Raw genomic sequence first — 21392 nt, 5'->3', positions numbered from 1 at the left:
TCAAAAACTACCTGTGTCTATTTGTGTGTACGCGATTTGTGTGTTCTGGTGGTTCATTCAAAATCCCTTAAACAAACAATTGTGAGAGTGATATTTCCAGAAAAATACAAATTCGAAGACGGAGGAAGAATCAACGAAATAAAAAACACACACAACATAAAATAAAACGTAGTCCATTGCAGGTAAACTCCTATGGTATATTCCAATGTTTACACGAATTCTTCTTATTTACGTAATTTTGCTTTCTACTGACATAACATCTATTAGTACTTTCGTTTAAAGCACTTATCGGGATTGTTGTTTCTCCGACGATCGCTTTATTCGATTGTTGCAAATTAATTGATTCGGACAATCCTCTCCTTTTATGGGGAAAGTTCGTAAGAGCCTTAAGGCCAGTCAGTTTCAAGAGTACATCAAGTTTCGTTTTCGGCTTTGCTGTCTGTTTCACTTTCGCGAAGAGGAAGGAAGAAGAAAATAATAATAATAAAACGAAGGAGCGAAATCCAGTCAAACTTGTTGCGCCGTTTCAAATTTCGTACGGCTGAAGTTCAAATATTCGCGATTTTCTCGTCTTCGTCCTCTGAAACTTCGGCCTCGATGATACCAAAATTGGTAGACGCAATTAAGGCAATCAAAAAAAAAAGTTTATATAAATATATACAAAGAATACCTGTGATAAATTATTAATAAATCTCTATATATATCGGGGTCAAGATTTGCGTTTGATACGTACATGGTCGATTCACGTTCACAGTCTTTTTGTTTCTGTAAAAGGCATTGCGAAGAAGTGACTCACCGGTTCGCGATGCAGAATGCACAGACGAACAAGAATATCGAGAGATTAAAAGAATCTATCCGAAGAGTTGAGATATCTACGTTTTTCAAAATTTAAAACATGGTTAAACTTTGGTCGAAAAGAAATACGAAGAACGCGCAAAAAGAGAGAAAAAAAACAACATCGTTGTCACTTCTAAAATTATACAATGAAATTTACGTAAGATAATTATTACCGGAGGTGCTTAAAAGTTCCTCGAAGAAGGCTTTGTGAATAATAACAATAAAATAACTCATTGCCGTAACAACGTTTACAACTATGCAAGTCGTTTCTCATAAACTTTCATGTTGGAATGCATGCTATTAAACAAGAAATTAAAACAAATAAAATACTAATTTAGTGAAAATAACTAAATTTGATTGTAAATCTACAGATATTCATTTCAATTTATATTCATGATATACATTTGAGTAATTAATATATATATACATTTCGCTTAACGAGCAAAATAAATTGTAAGAAAAATTAAATTAGTGACGAAAATTCTTTCACTATACGAGTAAAAATCCGGAAATTTTTGAACGGATTATGCTTTTTTAACGGATTGTAACTTTTTTTCAGTATGGTATTTTTCAATAAAGTCTATAAATTATTTAGAACTTGCAATTTTGAAGGCAAAAATCAAGTAAAACTACCTGTTTTTGGAACGCAAATATAATGCAAATTTTAATAACGATCGATTTCTCGTTAAAGTCGATCAACTATTATGTAGATTATGCTTGTTTCGCTAAAAAAGGAAATTTCACTAGTTGTTGCTCGGTCTTCCTGAGTTACGCAATGCAAATGCATAAAGTAGACGTAATCATAAACAATTACGGGTGAAAGACTGAGGTCGACGTCCGTTCTTTCAAACCGATTTCCATAAAAATATGCTAAAATAAATTCCAATATAAATTTCAAATAAAATCTTCAAAAAAAAAACAATAACAAATATGTACAGCAATATCCGCATATAAATTAATATTTTATGAATTTCATCATATCTAACATGCTAAATTTTATTAAAAAAAATTCCGTTTAATCTAAAAACAAACATATACAAACATATTGATCATTTTATTATTTATTTATGGATTAGATTGGCTATATCGCGTTGTATTTCGTTACTTATGATTTATGCTAGTTTCTAGTTTTGCGACCGTACGTGTTCCACTAATTTCGAATTAATTTATACCGTTAAATATAATTTCTAGGCGGAGGTCATACCGGACATACCAGACTAGTTGCGAATAAATATAGGTTTATTTTAATTGGAGGTGATTTGATTTTGGAGATGGCCAAAGCAACAATCTCCTGGTAAATAGCGAAAGCTGCTTCATCCATGTTAGCATGTCTTTTCGAAACTACCAATAGTAATTAGAAACAACTGGTCTTTTATTTGTTAACAGACAATTTACAGTAAATCAAATAATGAGCTAAACGCATCCTCTAATTGAAAAGCAAACTTTACTTCTGCACTATTTGAATATATTACTAATAAATATTTGTCGATTTTGAACTGATAACTAAACGTTACGTTTATATAATACGTTTTAATTATGCTGGATCGAAGCGTGTGTACATTTCTTTATGGAGTATTTATGCACGAGAAAGAAAGTCTTAAGGTCATCAGCCTGTTGATTTCTATTTCTTTTACGGTGGACCAATCCAGACGATTATGCAATATTGAGTTTAAACCATTCTGGATTATTTATCCGAGTTGCATTGTATGTTGATTTCTTTTTATTAGTTAAACGATAATAACAATACACTTTCTGGCATCGACACAGTTTTGCTTCAATTGCGTGCGAGGATTTGAATAAAAGTTAATAATCTGCACCTGTTCGGTGGGAAGCAAATGTTTCAATTTCCGTTAGCAGTAACCCCAAACGCAACGTCCTCCATCGACAATATGTTACGAACAGGTGTTGAGTCCGTTTTTTTTCTTTTCTTGTATTAAATTGTACCTCTCTTCCCATCCCATCAATTAAACGTTTTCCCCTCGTGCGAGAAGACCGAAATGTGTTCTTAGTTTTCCACCTTGCGCGCGTTTTTTTTTGAATTAGCGAAGGCAAACGGACGGCGATGATGTGGGCGTGTTTGGGTAAGAGAGCGCAACTAAATGGCGCTTAAATTGCAAACGCGTTCCTGCATAAATTTCGAGTAATAATTTATTTCAAAAAAATATAGAAGAAGCGGAATGCATCTGAACACCGTGTGCGATGGTAAATTGAGCAATGGATGTGTGAAAGTATGCAGCGTTTTTCGCGATTCGAAAATTTGATATGCGAAGAAGCATTGTCTCTTGTTTTCTCTCTGTGTGTATGTGTAGGTCTTCTTCTTATTCTTCTGCGATGGCCTCCATTGTCTCAGGTCTTCGGTTATGGGAACCACGTTCCAAACAAAACAGTGGCTCACTTCCTCTTTCATTTAAGACTAACCGCGCTCCGGTACACAATGGAACCAAGGGGGAAGCGGTTCTAAAAACACACATACAACACATCTATATGTATTTGTATATACCAGCAAATTCCAACCTTTCTACATTAGCGTACCCTTAACACATCATTTCCTTCAATTAAGAAATTTAGTCAGTAACCGTGATGTTAATTTTGCATGTTGTAACTTTAAATTAATAACATTTTTTTTTACCATAATAACTAACTTTTTTCTGTACGTATCTAAACGTATCCCGGGTTGGGATTCGCTGGTATACACGTAAATACAAGATGAAGCAGCATCTACATTTTATACTGCATCCGTTCTCAGATCGTTACGCCTGGAAAATAATCTTAATATTTTCATTACTAACGGTTGGTGTAAATTCCCACGTGCAATATTCTATAATTTAATACTTGTTTTTTCAACCTTCTCTCCAATTATGCTCATCATAGAAATTATCTTTTACTTTTATGCATAAAAACGAAATTCAGACCTTTTTTAAAAAATTTTGTTTAATCAATGTTGTTATTACTTGATTTACTTGAGAGTATTCTCGAAATCCGGTTAATTCCACATCTTACCTAAATTATTAAATTTTAATGAGAATTTGCCTTTTCGAAACCAGTTTATACAATAAATACAAAAAGCGAAAAATCATTACATTTTTCATTTCATAAAATGCATACGTCAAAATTCTTTTGTATGTTAAAACAAAGGATTTAAAACGTTGCAAAAAAATGCGAATAAAAACATTAACAAAAATTAACCCTTTCATTCATATTGTTTAGATTCCTAATGAAGTTAAGACTGTTGTTATTATAATAACAAATTTATTGATTACGAAATTATTTGATAGAAATCAATATTTTGCATTTTATAAATTGAAATGAACGAAATTGTATTTGTTAGAAAAACTGCAGTTTATTATCGTTTTCGCTTACACAAGCTAATGCATAAATTATGTATCGCATACTTTTTTTTGCATCAAGTGTATAATAAGTAAAAACAGTGCATTTTATTCAAATGCGAGCGAATTATTCATGAATAATAAACTTGTTGCTTTTTCTCTCTTTTATTTCCATTATTATTTAACAAAATCGAATTGTATAAGGATTTACGTTCTAAAATACTTGCAACGGATGGCTAATGCTACGAAAAAGATATTCAAGATTATTATGAAAGTATATTCTTCAACTAATTTTCATAATTTATTTTTTGTTATTGTTTCTTCCTATAATTTATAATAATGACTAAAATGTTTTTCTTTTCTCTTGATCGGTGTGTTTTTTATCCTTATTTTCACTTTTGTATCTATTAAGTTAACAGTTATCTCGATGGCATTGGTGAAGAAGTTCAAGTCGAAAAATGAATCGAAAGTGAACAGCCTTGCATGCGTATATGAAGCGAGAAAACTTCCTGTCGTTTTAGAGAGACGGTCTTGCAGCGACCCAAAATGATAATTATCCGAGGGTGTAAGGTCGACTGACCACGCTGGGACTTCCTATCCCAACCGTTAACTTCTTGTCTGCTCTTTTCCACTTCGACGATTCACAACGCTTTCTTTAATTTTTTAAAAGCTCAATATTATGCGACTGGCGGTTTTTAGATCCTCTTGTTATTGGAATTAACAAAAACTTCTATTATCTTTATCTAAGATTTCAAAATCAATTTCATCAAAGTTAACTTAATACAAAGGTAAATAAAAATAGATAAACGAGTATTATAATTTAGCAATTGGAGTTTTATTTCTTAAATAATATAAATATGATCATAAATATGATTTAAATTGAAGATATCAATCACAAAGAGTTTAAAATTTGCTGTGCCAAAGTTAACTATATTCCAATACATTTCTGATATGAGATTATTATGGGGCAATTATACTAATAGTAATTGCTACAGAGTGTATTTCCAATATACTAGTCACGAATTACATAGACACATACAACCGATGTGGATTAATGATCACATATAGTTTCTCGCTCCAGCCATATAATGGAATTAAAAAGTAAACAGCACGTTATATATTTTTAGGCTCAAGGGTGGGGCCAAGGCCCACTCACCCTGCTTTTCCACGTGCACGTGATTTATTCGCCAAATGGGTTTTGATTAGTCATTGGAATCGAGTTCGAGTTCCAATACAACAACCTAACGCATTACAACTTTCTACACGGTGTTTTATCAGACAATCGGACTTGAAGAATTCCGGCCTTAGGCGCATTCCTCGTTGCAACTAATATTCAAATCAAAATACCAGCACAGCACAAGTCAAATGATCCGCCATTTGTTTCCTTAGAAATGCTTTAATATACAAGCCATCTGCCTTTTTTTTAATATAAAACATATTTATATTTAATTCAAATTGGAATGTTTGTAAATGTTCAACAGCTGTTGTTGTTAATTTAGTTAAATGTTTGAAAAGTGTTTTTGTAACTCAAAAAAGACTGACTGAGCGTATTGAGGTGCTACGATAAAAAAAATGAGTCTTTTAAAGTTCAAGCAAATAATTGCATTAATTAAACGCTTATTAGCTGCGTTTTGTAAAAGTTGCGTTCGAATTACTTTCGTTAGCCTTTTTTTTTTCTTCTCTCTGTTGACCAGTTCTACGTGTGTAACAATAAATGTAGGCTTTTCTAAATATAGATTATAATTAAGTGCAAGGTTTTAATGGCAACTATTAAAGTTTTGATTCACACGATTATCCGCTCGTGGAGACGAATAAAGGAGGGAATGAGGAGGACGAGAAGATGATGAGAGCGAGCGCGTTAGTTAATAAGCGTAATCTTTAGCTGCGATTGTGTCCGGCCTATCATACAGTTCATTGCCTCCATAAGGAATACAGGTGGATTCTAAGATTATGCATACCTAACCGTACTATACCACTAAAACTTTCGAAGGAAAAATAAGATGCATTCGCACCGTGCATCTCGGGCGATCTCGGACGGAGGAAATAGTAATAATAATAACAGAAAAAAAATATGTCTACGCATTCAGTGACTTTCTATCAGGATCTGTGCTACCCCCAATTTCTCGAAAAGCAAATGGATGTGTATGTAAATTTAGTCGGCAGGAAATTGTGCATCATCCATCCAGCTATGAGAAAGGAACGGATCTTCGTTGTCGGGCGAAATGAGCGCTTTTTCTCTGTATCATTATTATTAACTATTCACGTGCTCCGTACACACTTTCTAAAATCGTTATCTCGGCCTATAATGATCCGGCAAACGGCCTTCGCTAATACTCCTTTTGTTTGTAAATCGTCCTGTTTCTCTCTTTTTTGCAGATGATGAACAAGTTGATGAACTGAGAGTGTGAGGCAAGCGAACGAATCAACAAAGATGCGGATCTTCGACAACTCGGCCGAATCACCGAATGAGAATGGTGAGTATATATATGTCAGCGGCGAAGTGTATAATTTCGGCATTCCGTGCAATTCATAGCCATTCTACAAAATAACTATTGGGAATTACATTGTTTTAAACTAAACCATGCGTTTTATGGGGACAGCCCCGATTTTGAACAATTTGTCCCACGTCCAAACTTGTAATTTTGTTTACTTTTTTAATATGTTTACAGTTGTTTATGTTGGAATGTTCTGTTTTTGAAAGAAAGCAATTTCATAATAAAATTTATTTTGTTTTTACTCGTAAACTAATATATATTGAATTTTGTATATTGACGAGTTGTAATTATTTAATCAAAAACTAATACATTTTAAAAATTTTGATAGTAACGAAAAAACTACGAGATTTGAATCAGCTATAAGTAGTTTTTTTGTCACAGATTCATCGATTTTATTCCGCATTACCAAAATTAAAATCTGGTCACCTTTTGAATTACGTACTTACGGCAAATCGAATTGAATTGTCTGAAGTGGAAGAATCAAATAACATAAAAATAAAACATTCGACTTTGAAGAAAAGCATTTAATTTCCTATGTATGTTTTAAACAAATTATCTAAATAAGTGTTGTTTAGATTGTTGTTTATCCATTTGCTCTGAATGAGCTAATAAAGATCTATTAGTACTATATAAGATATGTTTTTATAGACTTTATCAAAATCAGAATGCCCAGGCATTGTATAGAATACTGTCATTATATACACTTTGCCGCTAACATATATATTCTGTTTCAATCGCAATGGGATTGTTCGTCTCTTTTTGACTGGACGGGATTTACGCTCGAGGAGGTTCCCATCCGCACACCTTTTCCTATGGAAAAATTCTCTCATTCATTTTGCTTGCCTTTTATTTATTTTTTATTGTTATTATTATTTTAGAATTTCTTCGACGGCAGTTTTGAAACTGTCCGCACTATCCTTGAGTATAAATTTGCATAAATTACTTGCTGGGAAATCGCATTTGGAATATGCCGTTTGTGTGTAAGCGATCGCGCGCGCGAGCTAAATTCTAATTGTGTTCGTATGATAGGAGGAAGTCCGCGAGGAATGAGGATGCTAAGTAACACAGGAAATTGACGTTTTGTCAAATAGATTTCCTTTTTGCTCTTCGCCCAAGATGAATCGATATGTCCGTCCGTTTGTCAAGTATTTGCAATTTCTGCGCTTAAATATTTGTGGCTCGTTAATTATCTTGTCGGAATCTTTGCTTCAATGCACACGTACCAGGATTTACTATTTATAAAAATGACAGTATACACATTGGCCATTAAGCAAATACTGCTTCGAGCCACAGCATCGCATTCATTCAGACTGGCTAGCGTTCGAGGCAATTTACTTTAATTTATTTATTTCATTCCCACCAATGAAACGTCAATATTTATTAATTTCATCTCATCTAAATAAATCACAAAGATTTATATGTTATTCAAACAACGAACATTAAATATTTAATATTATTTTAAATTATATGTTTATGAGCAGTTTACAGACATTTTTTTATTATAAAAATTATAATTTTTACTTCATATTTCTATTAAGAATAATACAATTAGTGCTTGGAAAAAAAAGTGTTTTGTCGTTCATGTAATATCAGCATTGCGAAATCCATATTGTGCGAGGTCTACCAGTAAATCCCACTTATCGTGTCCATGGAAATATTAGTTATTGTACATTGTGAAATTCTATTATGCATACGAACAAAGTGCGCTTAAAAAAATAAACTAAAATATCGAGTCTTACGTACTCGTAATCAACCTGTCAACGTATTATATTATCTCATATGTTTATTTTTATCACACAAATTCGTCAGAATGGAGATCTGGTTATGAGTATTTTCAAGTTATTAACTTATCTATATACAATTTTCGCCATTAGGACCAACAATAAATAAATAATTATTTAATTATTAAGGCGACGTCACTTGGTTTACGAATAATTATCTAAGCAAATACGAATGATTGCTATAAAGAAGTGTATTTATAGATACATGACTTTTATTTTCAACGATTCTTTCATAGTTTAGAATTTTAAATAATAAGAAACCTGATTTTCTTGAGACTCTAATTAACATAACAAATATTTACATTTTTGGACCACCAGCGTTTTTATATTATCTTTTGGAAGTCACGTTTTACAAACAGAGTAAAATTATTATAGAAAATAATAAATAAACTTATGCTTTATAAAATCAGCATTTCTTTAGTAGAGAACACAAATATTGAATTCTAACAATATTCTCGTTTAAAAAATATAGATTTGAATTAAAGCCGTAAAAGTCTGTATTATTAAATATTATATGTGGATGTTCTACTTATTTAGAAATCTTATACGATTTCCGGTCTGAAACGGAAACACAAAAACTTTCGGTAGAGACGAGAGAAACTGAAAGCCATTGTAAAACATCCCTATTTGCAATTTCCCAGGAATTCTAAATTACTTCCTCGAAACTTTTGTCACTTCCTGAATCATCTTAATAAATATTTTGTGTTAATTCTGATTGAAATATGTCGTAAAAAGTAGAATTAACTAATAATAGAAATATAATTGTAATCAGTATTTGATCTAAATATTATTTGAACGAAACTCAGTGCGTTGCTTTAATTACATTAAATACACTTGAGTGATGAATTACGAATCTGTATTGAAATAAGATATGGTATTCGAATACTATCGATGCAAATGTGGTTCATCTCAATGTTGCATCATTGTGATATCCAGTAAATGATTTAACAGGGACCGTATAAATTTATTTAATCGAGTTTCACGCATTCGAAACGCACACCGCTTTTTCCTTCTTCAATTTCGTAACACATGTAAACGTCCTAATTTGACCCACTATGCGGCTTGTAGAGCTACGAAATTAAAAAAAAAAACAGAATGGCTTATGCAGCGAACGAACACTCCCGCTATACAATTACATTAAAAGCGCGTTTATGCAAATAACATAGTTCGTTGCATGCTCTGCATATTTTAAAGCTCTCTATCCAAATATTCGGTACGCGCATATCTGCTCGTTTCGGCGAAATTCGAAGCCACCTCTTTCTTTATAGATAGAATATTGAAACAGATTATATAACCTGTTTTTTTTGTGATGTCCACTTCTGCGAATTGTAACGAAAATGCTTGAGTTTACGGTGATAAATCAAACAAAGAACAGGATTGGAGTAGTTTTTCCCAGCAATTTAAATTACATCCTTTTCGTAGCGTGAATACAGACTTCATAATAATCTTCTTTAACAACTTATATTAAGTTACCTTCAATTTGAACATTTAGTTTACCTTCAAATCTTTGTCTATTCGACGTTAAATCAACAGATTTTTAACAATAGACATTCTTTGATATAATCCTTGAATTATCATAATATTTATTATAATAATTTTGAGCTTTTTCTCACTAGACATATTTGTGTCTATTATGTGATTTGAGTTACTTTTACAAATATCTTAATACTATCTTTATCACCCATTGCAGCTTGACACGTAGCTTAATTTTCATGTCAATTATTAAATGTCATTTTATAATATATAGATTTAGTACTAATTTAGCATTAAATTTGTTTTTTTTTAATACGGAAACTTGTTAATTTAAAAGGAAACAACGTAGGTGTTTATAGATTTATAAATTAATGTTTTTATTGTAAATTTAATAAAAAAAAAAACGCCTACAAAATGTAAGTTCAAGGATATTTGGGTCCATAATATCTTTGTGATTTCTAATATTAATTGTCTGGTTAAAAATAATGATGCACACGTTGGTGGTCGATTTTGTCGAATATAAAGTTAACTTCGTGACCTTTTGTCTATTACTGGCGACATTGATGAATATCAATACTACATTGATTCATTACACTGTTCATTACAAAGTTCGGTTTAGGTTTTTCAACAATTTATTTAAGAAATGTTAATTTCAATATTACCTTGATTTTCATGACATTGCACGACTATTGGAGCATTTGCCGTTTCCGAGATGTTTGCACATGACTGGAGATCATAAGGTTTATAAAATTTCCAACATTCCGACGACATTGATTTTGTAATACTTCTCATCTGAGTAACAACATTTTTTTTTCATAATCTCAACTTTAATTCACATTTCACAGAACACGCATAACATAAATTAATATTTAATAAATAAATTATTAAATATACCGTGCCCACCCTTGAAGCATACAAGTTTGAACGCCCATCCGTTGGATTAAAACTCCCACAGCAATTAAAGTGATTAAAAAACTTTTTATCGCAGCTTCATAATTTGTTGTTATATACACAACAACAAAGCCAGAAAAACAGCGATTGAGCCGAAAGTGAAGTCACCTGAAGGTTAACTTATAACAACACTTTGTTTATAAATAGAATTATTGCAGGTAAAAAATTCATGCTTCGTGTGATCGAAGTAATCGATTGGAACTTAATTGGCTATTATTTACACTCTCCCACATAATTGTTGTTTTTGATTTACAGTATTTGAAGCAGATTTAAGTTTCAATGAAGTCCCGTTTTGGTGTTTTGTTGGAGGCATGTTCTCAAATTATCGCAGCTTAGACTCTTAATTGATTATCGCACAATGCTGCGCATGGGTTTGCCCATATGCTGCTAATTAAAAAAAAAGATAATTAGAAGCTGCCCTTCATGCAGAAAACTATTGTGCGGCGTGTAATGAAGCGTGTAGGCGTTTTGCATTATAACTGGAGTGCGCCAGATCGATACTAAAGTACATAAGTTATCCTCTGAATAGCAATTATATTAATAATCAAATATTCAAGTCTATTAATTTCCATTAAATTTATTTTATGTATATAATTCTTCTTGTTTTGTACGATAATTTAAAAATATAAACAAATCAAATGAATTATACGACATAATTATTATCTATGACTTTCATGTTAATCTATTGTAAAACAATTTGAAATTTTGCACTATAATTTGTAATTCTCAATAAGTTTTAGCGTTATATTATTTCTTCTACTTTATGGTACATATAATCCAATTGCTTCGATGTGCTGAATATTTATTATCCTCTTATTCATTTCTATGTATGTCAAGTTCATCGCTAAAAGAATACAAATCGCTACATACAAAAATATTATTTATATTTATGACTCACTTATATAATTAATTTTGATATCTATTTATGATGGTGAGTTTATTAATATAAAATGCACTAAAAAATAATAATATTAAGATTATTAATCAAATATTAAAAAAATGCGTTTTTTATGATGATAAAACCTAAATGTATTTGTATCAATTGGATTAATTATGTTATATCAAAGTTTTGTTATAATCAAGTTTATTTATGAATAAATGTAAACAATCATTAAATATATGTGGACTTTAATGTTTCAATAAATTCATAATATTATTGTTTGCTGTATAAATATATTGAAATTTTATAATTAAAATAAACAATATCTTTATTAGCATATAAATATTAATTTGTTTATTTTTTTATTGTTAACTTATATATTGTTCTATATTCAATTGAAATGCATTTATAATAGATAACGACAATGAATCTATTGATGTAGATAATAATCAGTTTAATGTTTACCTTGTGTAAGTGATGATTTTCTTCCATTGATATTAATTCGTTTCTCGATACTAAAATATCATAGCAAAAACGTATAGGGTACAGCATTTTCAAAATGTTTCCTAGTTTACATCTTTCTTCTTCAAGGTGCATCCGGTCGACCCATTTTTGTGTTTGCGATTAGACGACAATAAAGATAATATCTTATCTAATTAAAATCCAAAAGTATGCAGTTGCATAAACAACTAATTATGCGTTGCGTCAGTGCACCTTCTGGCGTCGTGCTATATAATATGAAACAATGGTGTCGGAATGTGTGGATTACCTGAGAGTTGAGTGAAATTCTGCAAAGAGAAAGAATAGAATGTTGATTATGGGAAAATCGTGAAGAGAAAACATATCATATCGATCTGTTTGGAGTTTGTATGTGTGTGTGTGCATCACCATCATATCAGGATTTTCGACGCCCTCTCCCACGCGCTCAATTTCGCGACGACGCGTCTCTGCTTTTCGCTCCCATGGACGACTCAACCAGAATCCTAGGATCCAGTTTGAACAGAGGGAGACAAATCAGTCCAGCGCGAATCGTGAACAACGCCGAAACAATGAGACAGAGTGCATCGAGGGAGAAGAGCATCTGAGAGAAAACAAAAGGAAGCGAACGAGCAAACGCATGCAGGAATCCTGAACCGCGTCGAAGAAGACCTTTACCACGAACAATACGATGCAATAAACTAAACAAATACGACAATAATGCAAACCAAACAAAATGCAAATCCCGGTGAAAATAATTTCAATTTCAAAACCGTAATTACATAAACAATTTCACTTTCTGCGCGACGCGTTACCCAACGCTTCGATTGTTATTTTAATTAGCGAAACGACGAAAAAAATAAACAACAAGGAAAACAGTTTATCCAAATAAAACTTGTGATTTAAAGTAGAGTGATTTATAACGTAGCTTCTCCCAGCAAGTGAATAAAATGAACATGAACAAAAAATAATAATAATGGTGATAAACTAAAATGTAAATAAATAAAGTTTAAAACTTTGCAATAACCTTGGTGAGATTTAAATAATAGTACGATCGCGCCTACTGAAACCATATGCAACCGGATGGAGTGTAATGCAAGTGATGTTGCATAAGAGTTTCCGGAAGAGTTTTTTTCAAATTTTTAAAATAATTATTTCTTTTTCTGTTACGCAAAAGTAAGTGACATGGAATCGGATTCGAGTAAAAATGGAGGCAATGTACAAATGGAATTGAAGTTGGAAAAAAGTTATATGGATCCGCAGTTGGAAAGGGATGTTTCTGAAGCTTGGCGTGAGTTTTATTGGAGCGGTGAAATTGCAAATTTTCATTTAGGGAGAAAACGGGATTAAAAATTTGCAGTTTGTGTCGCCTTGTAGTTAGAAAATTGTTTGTCGATTTTTCTTTGTGATTTTCCGTAGATCCTTAGATGATTGCAGGTGACCTCCCAACTCACGACCGCTTATTCAATGTCGAGCGCAAACTTTTAGTTATTTCTCTAAGCAAGAGTTAGGGAATTCCCGGGCATTCAGATACGTTATTTCGTCATCGTCTCGAATATGTAGTGGTCATCAGTGAGATGGTCATCTGTAGAAAAGATTTAATGCACATTAGAAAGCACCATTTTTTTGTATATAATTATTTTCAACGTTTTAATATTATGAATCTTTATTTCTTATTTTACCATTTACGTTTCTTGTATTCAAATATAGTTTGTACCTGAGATACAGAAATGTTGTTTGTAAAGAATACGAAATGTATGGTACATTTCGTCCGTTTCCGATGAATGCGTAATGCAATATGTATTATTTATTATATGTAGATTATCGGAATGACCTTTTTCCATATCACAGTTTTATTTTATTGACCTATTCATTAGCTGTCGCACACACTAACTAACTTAGATTCATTACTCTTAGCTTTTCGTGTAGTGAACCGCGTGCGATTATTGTAAATATGTGATCGGATTCTTCTGCTGTTGAGAACAAAAATATTGTCAAAATGAGTTTGTACAAAACGGCGATACAGAACATGCGTCTGGTAAATGCATACAGTGAGTGCAGATTGCGTTTGATTCGGACACAAGAGTCAATGTAAATATGGTTCTAATGTTGTTTTTCTTGCCCTGTTTTAGATGAGATGATGGAGACTGAGAGTCGGGGGGTTGCGAACAGGGTGGTGGATCTGGAGAGAAGAGTCTTGGAGCAGGGCGATGAATTGGTGTGTTTGAAAGCTACATTGGCGGAGGCTTTGCGAAGAATAAACATCCTCGAAGGATCACGATTAGCGCATCAAATTGTAACGACACCAGTGCAGGCTCGAAATGGAGGACATGCGACGACCCCAACAAACGCACCGGTCCTCAAACGTCCCACAAGTTACTCAGCCTCCAGGTAACTTCTATCGACAGTTGTTATTTGGTATAAATTATTTACTTCTGTTCTCCATTTTTAGAACTGATTTGAATAGGAAAAGCTATGCCGGCAGTTCTTTGCCGCAGAGACGTGCCATCCATTACCAGTCGACTGGATCTTTACATAGTGACAGCCAGAGCTCAAGCAGTGTATCCCCTGTGCCATCGCCTTCTCCGAGGGCTACCCCGCAGCCCTTGAGCAAGAGGCCGCCTTTGGTATCGCCCTCACAGACCACCACCTTACATAAAAGGTGGAGCTCTACCGGCGATTTCAACCAGCACATTAATATGCAATCGAAGTAAGTAAACACAACTTGACGGCGCATCTTCATCACTAAAAGCAATTTGCATTTATCAATTACAGAAAAATATGTTACAATATTCAATAATCAAGGTCTGTGTGTCATCACATTATATACAAAATTCAATATATATCAAAATATACCAATTAATTAGAGAAACCTCACAACTATTACATTATATTAACAATCAATACATAACAAATGAAGATTATTCTATCATTATTTATAAATAAACTTATTTATATTAAATATATATAATCATTAATACTGAGTAACAATCAATGTACTTCAAATCAGTTTGCATTGATCTATAAATTACTACGAAAGATAACGTTTTTTTTCATATGTATCATTAAAGTAAGATGTCTACAATCATTGCAAGGGGCGGCTAACTTCCGAACTTGTATACAACACATTATAATTAATGAAACAAATCTCAATTATCTTAGCGTATTACTACAATCATAAATACCAATATTAAAACATCAACTTTATTTGTGAAATGATCTCAATGTTTTAGATTTTGTAATATTTATATCAATGATTTGTATCATGCTGAAAATGTGTTAGTTCAAATACAAGATAGCTTAACTTTGTATTCACGCAAAAAAATATGTTTAACTATTTTAGCACCATTACAATTAGTATTAGTAGAGTCTCGCTAATCCGTAAACAAATACCTTGTCCGTCGTTTAACGGGTCGTATACCGTCAAGTGTCATCATTGACTCTAATTCAGACAAACTTTTATTAATCTTAGCTCCATTAATCTGGACTACCACTAAATCAACATGATCTTTAACCTCTCAATTAGTATATATTAATAACGTCACATTACATAGCATAGATGATGAATGTATATAAAAAAATACTAATGACTAGATTTATATTACCGACTAAGTGGACAAATATAAAGTTTTCTTATTTCAATTTATTTTTTGAAACGTTTGATATTAATATGAATTTGAACAAATAACTCACATACTTATTATTCAAAGCACGTATTCTACTACTCTTCAAGAATAAAAAAATACGAGGATATTAAAAATACCAGCAATTAAAATGGAATTTTCTAATAATTTATTTGTGACATCGTCCAATAGAAAGGGAAATTCCGTTGTGGTAAAAGTCTTATTAAATAAATCCACTACGTATATGCACAACAAATAAATGAAATAGATATTAAATGATAATTTTCAATGAATATTGATATCTAAACATAATTACAGGAAATTGAAGTAAGACTTTCAAGCAACTGTGTATAATTAAATTGAACGTCGAATAAACTTCTTATTGTAATATTAATGTAACCTTCTTAGTAATTATAACATGCAGTGGAACCTCGCTTATGCGAGGTATAACGAGCATTTCGCTTAACGAGCAAAATTAATTTTAAGAAAAATGACTTTTAATAAAAAAGCGACGTTTCGCATAACGATTGACGATGTGAAGAGAAGTCCCGGATTGCGTGTGTATTTTTGAATATGTTTCACTATACTGTATTACATTAATTTTATTTCTGATCCGTTAATATTACTTTTTAAAGTAATTTTAAACATCAGAAATTATATCAAATTTCAAATACATCATTTATGGATTTTGTTATTTGCTTAACTAAAATACTTAGAAACTTATATTACGTGAGGAAATCACATGATCTTGTGATGATGTCATTTTATTCTAAATATCTTATTTTTATTTATATAAAATTGTAAATTCAATGATTTTATAATCAATACTAAAGTGTTAATTTTTAGTGATAATGTAAAGAAAATATTTTTTTTTGTATTTCTCAAATTTTAATTGATTTTTTTTGTTACCAGTTGCGTTGGAGAACCCACGTAACACTTTAAAAAAATCTCCAATCATCTTGAGTTAAATATGCAAATCAACTTTAAAAAATCTCGAGAACTCTTCGCCAATTCGAAGGAAGTTTACACACAAAAAAACAATATTTTTTCCCACGCAATTCTTAACTAAAAATAGAAAAATTCTCGAACACACAAATTATTCCACTAGCAACAATATGTTTTTGTTTATAGCAACAGCAATTTCATTACATTTGTTGTCATAGATGTCGAAGCTCGTTACTTATCGAACTTAATGTAATGAAATATTTAATGCCCAACCTAAACTGCATAGAAATTGTTGCTACAACACGAGTTATGTCACAAACATTTGTTAAATCACAACAATTCCACGATACAAACAAAATGCTCAATGCCATTGAAAATGGTGTGTTTATTTTTTCTATTACCACTAAATTGTTTCCTTCTTATTTTTGTAAACAATTTCATTGTTTTATTTTATTCAACATATGTAATATATTTTTTGAATATAATTACATATTATTCAATTGGACCTTTCTATTATATTATATTATTTACTTTTTTGTTTTTAGATTTTCCACAAAATCCTTTTTGAATTTATATATGAAACCGTCAACAACCTCATCGTCCAATATAAAGCACGGGTTTGTTTTCTTTTTTGAAATTTTACTTTTTGGTCTTCTGGGTTAACACAAATTTCAATTAACATAAAATTTAAATCATAATCCTCACTAACACTACTTAATTCTAATATATTAACACATAACATAGTCACATTTAATGAAGTAATAATATTTACTTCTTATTTCTAGGAAATTTAATTAAATTTGAATACTTATTTAGTGGATTACAAAAATGTTATTAAATAAAAATAAAATTTAATTAAATTTCATTAAATAACTAAATTATATAGAAAATAAGTATTAATTTCATTATTAGGTAAATTATTTAATGTAAGTACATGGAATATTATTGTTATTCTTGTTCATGAAGCTCTGCAGTGTAAACAACATTTAAGGGCTTCATAAATGTCTACGTCCATAATTAAGTGTTTTGATTAAACAGAACACCATTTTATTATCTATTTTAATAATAATTTGGAGAATATTTTCGTAATACTTCCTAAACTAAACAAAAAATATTTATTCAGGGTTTGGTCAATTTTAGTTTATAAAATAATATATTTTTGAAGTTTGTCCAAGTTGCCTGAAATGTATTAACTGAAATTCATTATCAATTAAACGTTAATCAATGTTTAATTTAACTGTGGTTAACCAACTAACTACTGTTTAAAATATTTTCTACAATATGTTTCATATATTTTCATACATTCAATTTAATAAATCTATTTAATTAAAGACTTTATCATTATTAAATTAATTATATTGTTATCGCGTGATGATAAATATGTTTTGCGTAAGCTCGCATTGTATAGCGCATCTGCACTAATGTTATTAACGCTACTTGGAATTCGCGTCGATATTTTCATCCAGTTCCTTTCTGGCTCTGCGCTTGGCCGCTCACACGGTAAAAACGAGCTGTTCAGAAGTGGAACTTTCCAAAAACACAATTACATCCTTTTAGTACAATTCTGTAAGCCAGTCGCGACAGTCCAGTAGAAACACTCTCATCATCAACATGAGCAGGTAACTCAAACGCAGTTCAAATTCTAAACACTTAATCAAATCCAATTATCCAAAGTGGAAGGCGTAAACTAATTTCATAATAGTTTAATAATTACAATAAAAATATATTAATACGTCATCGTATTCTGATTGTAACCCAGATAAAGTTTCATATATCGAACTCTCTCTTTTTATTTTTGTCAAGTGGCGTTTTAATGCGGAAAACCTGTTGTTATTTATTTTCGTTATTACTCATCGCATGTAATATGTTTTGCATTTGGTTGGTCAAGCAATTCATGAACTCTGTCGCATGTGGGTTTAAACGAAAATAAAATTGACTGCAATAAATCAGTTGAATTAATTCGAATGTATTTATTCGCAGCACCCGTGATGTAAGTTATAATGAAGATGACCAAACGCTCAAGATGTACTTGCGTGGGCGTCCTGTCATCCTGCACGCTCCGACCGATATTGCCGACAGTTTCGACCTGACGAAGGTATCCACGGCACCTTCTGAAAGGTTGAAACTGGATTGGGCATACGGATATCGCGGCAGGGATTGTCGCTCCAACCTGTACCTACTTCCGACCGGTGAAATGGTATATTTCGTAGCAGCCGTCGTTGTCCTTTACAACGTTGAAGAACAAAACCAGCGGCATTATTTGGGCCACACGGATGATGTGAAGAGGTAAAGAGGATACGCGAAAATGAAATTAATTTGGAAAATGTTTTTAATTTGAATTTTTCGACAGTTTGGCCATTCATCCGAATAAATTGCTGGTAGCAACCGGACAATGCGCCGGCCACGATAAAAGAGATGCAAGGCCGCACATCCGGATTTGGAATTCTGTTTCGCTGCATACTCAGGCTATAATTGGAGTGAACGAGTTCAATGTATCCGTATGCTGCATATCGTTTAGCAAAGCAGATGGTGGGTCACTCTTGCTAGCCGTCGACGAGGCTCAAGATCACATGATCTCCGTCTGGGATTGGCAAAAAGGAGAAAACGGTCACAAAATTACCGAAACCAAAGTAGGTTCCCAATATAATGATTTCATGTTCTCCCCTTAATTGCGCCATAATTGTATGCCATACATTAATTTCATATGCCACGGTCTTTTGCCTTATGAAACTGGTTTTTACGTTGTTAATTATACCATTAATAACATGTTTTTTTCCAGTGCTCCGTTGATACGGTGGTAGCCGCCGAATTCCATCCATTGGACAGAAATAACATCGTAACTTGCGGTAAAAATCACATCGCTTTTTGGACCTTGGATGCGGGTGGCACTCTCTACAAGCGTATGGGAATCTTCGAAAGTCGTGATAAACCAAAATTCGTCCTTTCCGTTGCGTTCTTACAGTCTGGAGATGTTATTACTGGAGACTCTAACGGAAATCTGGCGATTTGGGGAAGAGGCACAAACACTGTTCAAAAGTTCATTAAGAACGTTCACGAAGGCGGAATTTTCTCGATCTGTGTGACCAAGGATGGAAGCGTTATTACTGGTGGCGGTAAGGATGGAAAATTGGTTCAGTTCGATCCGAACCTTTCGAAAAATAGGGAGGAGATTACCATCGAAAAGCATTTCGGTGGCGTGAGGGTGGTATCGGAAGGAAGAGGCTCGCAATTACTCCTAGGTACAACCAGAAACTGCATTTTGGTTGGCACAGTTGGTTTAGCTTTTCAGCCGATTGTCTTGGGACATGCCGATGAATTATGGGCTCTGGCTGCCCATCCCAGCGTACCGCAATTCGCTACTGCAGGTCAAGATAAATTACTGCAAATGTGGGATTCCATGTCGCACAGTATTTTGTGGAGTAAAGATATTGGGGTAAATATTTTATTGTAAGCAAATGTAGAATGAAATTCTAATGGTTTATGTTTATTTTTTAGGAACAAGCTCATAGTATCGCATTCTCGAGTGATGGTTGTGTGGTGGTCGTTGGTTGTTTGGATGGCCAATGGTTGGTTTTCGATACGCAGAGCCGCGAGTTTTTGGGAAAATACAAGGACGGCGATGAACCAATACAGACAATTACCTTCTCTCCAGATGGTAACCTTCTCGCAGTTGGTTCAAGAGATAACAACATTTATATTTACCAAGTCTCCGAACAATATAGGTTCTCGAGAATTGGAAAATGCCTTGTAATATAACAAATATCCTCAGCATTGTAGTATTCTATTAAATCTTTAATTATAGGGCCATTCTAGTTTCATAACACATATAGATTGGGCAGAGGATAACCAATCGTTGCGTAGTAATTCTGGAGACTACGAACTTCTATACTGTAAGACATTTACTTTTCTAGTAAAGTATTTCTAAAAATAACAATTCTTATTTTAGGGAATGCTACAACTTGCAGGCAAATAGTGCAAAGCTCTACCATGAAGGATATAAAATGGGCTACAAATACATGCACATTAAGTTTCGGAACCGTTGGTATTTGGCCCGAGAACGCCGATGGAACAGATGTAAATGCCTGTTGTACCAACAGCGTTGATACATTGATGGCAACAGGCGATGACTTCGGAAAGATCAAGTTATATTCATATCCGGTTTCCCAGCCTAAGGTATAATCGAAATGTGCATATAGTTCGAATAGTAATAATCATTTAACTATTGTAGTCATTGAACCACGTCTATGGGGGACACAGCAGCCATGTGACCAACGTTACATTTATACACGATGACTCGCGATTGGTCTCAGTCGGTGGTAAAGATACGAGCGTCCTGCAATGGACCGTATCATAGATAAGATGAACAAGTGATTTCTATTTATTTGAATTCAAGAAATTCGAAGTTTTTAAAATAAGAAATGCACGTATTCCATTCTGCTTAACTACACATGAACTGCAAAGAAGTGTGTCACAATATATGCAACTTGCGTTTTCTCCAAAACTAGTTTTTTCAAGGATTGGAAAGCATAATGCTTATCTCATTAAAAAAATACTTTTATATACTTAGTTTAAACACTTGTTATATTTATAATGTACAATTGCTA

General features: G+C 32.5%; 1 protein-coding gene across 6 annotated transcripts; it reads left to right on the top strand.

The window, feature by feature from the left end:
• Positions 1-140: 140 nt before the first annotated feature.
• On the top strand, positions 141-21391 carry LOC108567305 (echinoderm microtubule-associated protein-like 2). Of its 6 annotated transcripts, XM_017927678.1 has the most exons (13): positions 141-182; positions 6540-6637; positions 13398-13511; positions 14353-14611; positions 14673-14930; positions 17334-17405; positions 18769-19074; positions 19139-19418; positions 19568-20221; positions 20284-20535; positions 20591-20678; positions 20735-20961; positions 21017-21391. In XM_017927678.1, exons 2-13 carry the CDS (start codon positions 6595-6597, stop codon positions 21140-21142), a joined length of 2679 nt encoding a protein of 892 aa, XP_017783167.1. In that variant the 5' UTR covers positions 141-182; positions 6540-6594; the 3' UTR covers positions 21143-21391. The 6 variants fall into 6 exon arrangements, with proteins under 6 accessions (XP_017783167.1, XP_017783171.1, XP_017783169.1 ...); XM_017927682.1 differs by lacking the exon at positions 13398-13511; XM_017927680.1 differs by lacking the exon at positions 17334-17405.
• Position 21392: the final 1 nt, after the last annotated feature.

This window comes from Nicrophorus vespilloides, unplaced genomic scaffold (genome assembly GCF_001412225.1).
Source record: "Nicrophorus vespilloides isolate i.1.1-1 unplaced genomic scaffold, Nicve_v1.0, whole genome shotgun sequence".
Classification (NCBI taxonomy): Eukaryota; Metazoa; Arthropoda; class Insecta; order Coleoptera; family Silphidae; genus Nicrophorus; species Nicrophorus vespilloides.
Note: the sequence above shows the minus strand (reverse complement) of the source record. Positions and strands in the feature narration are given on the sequence as shown.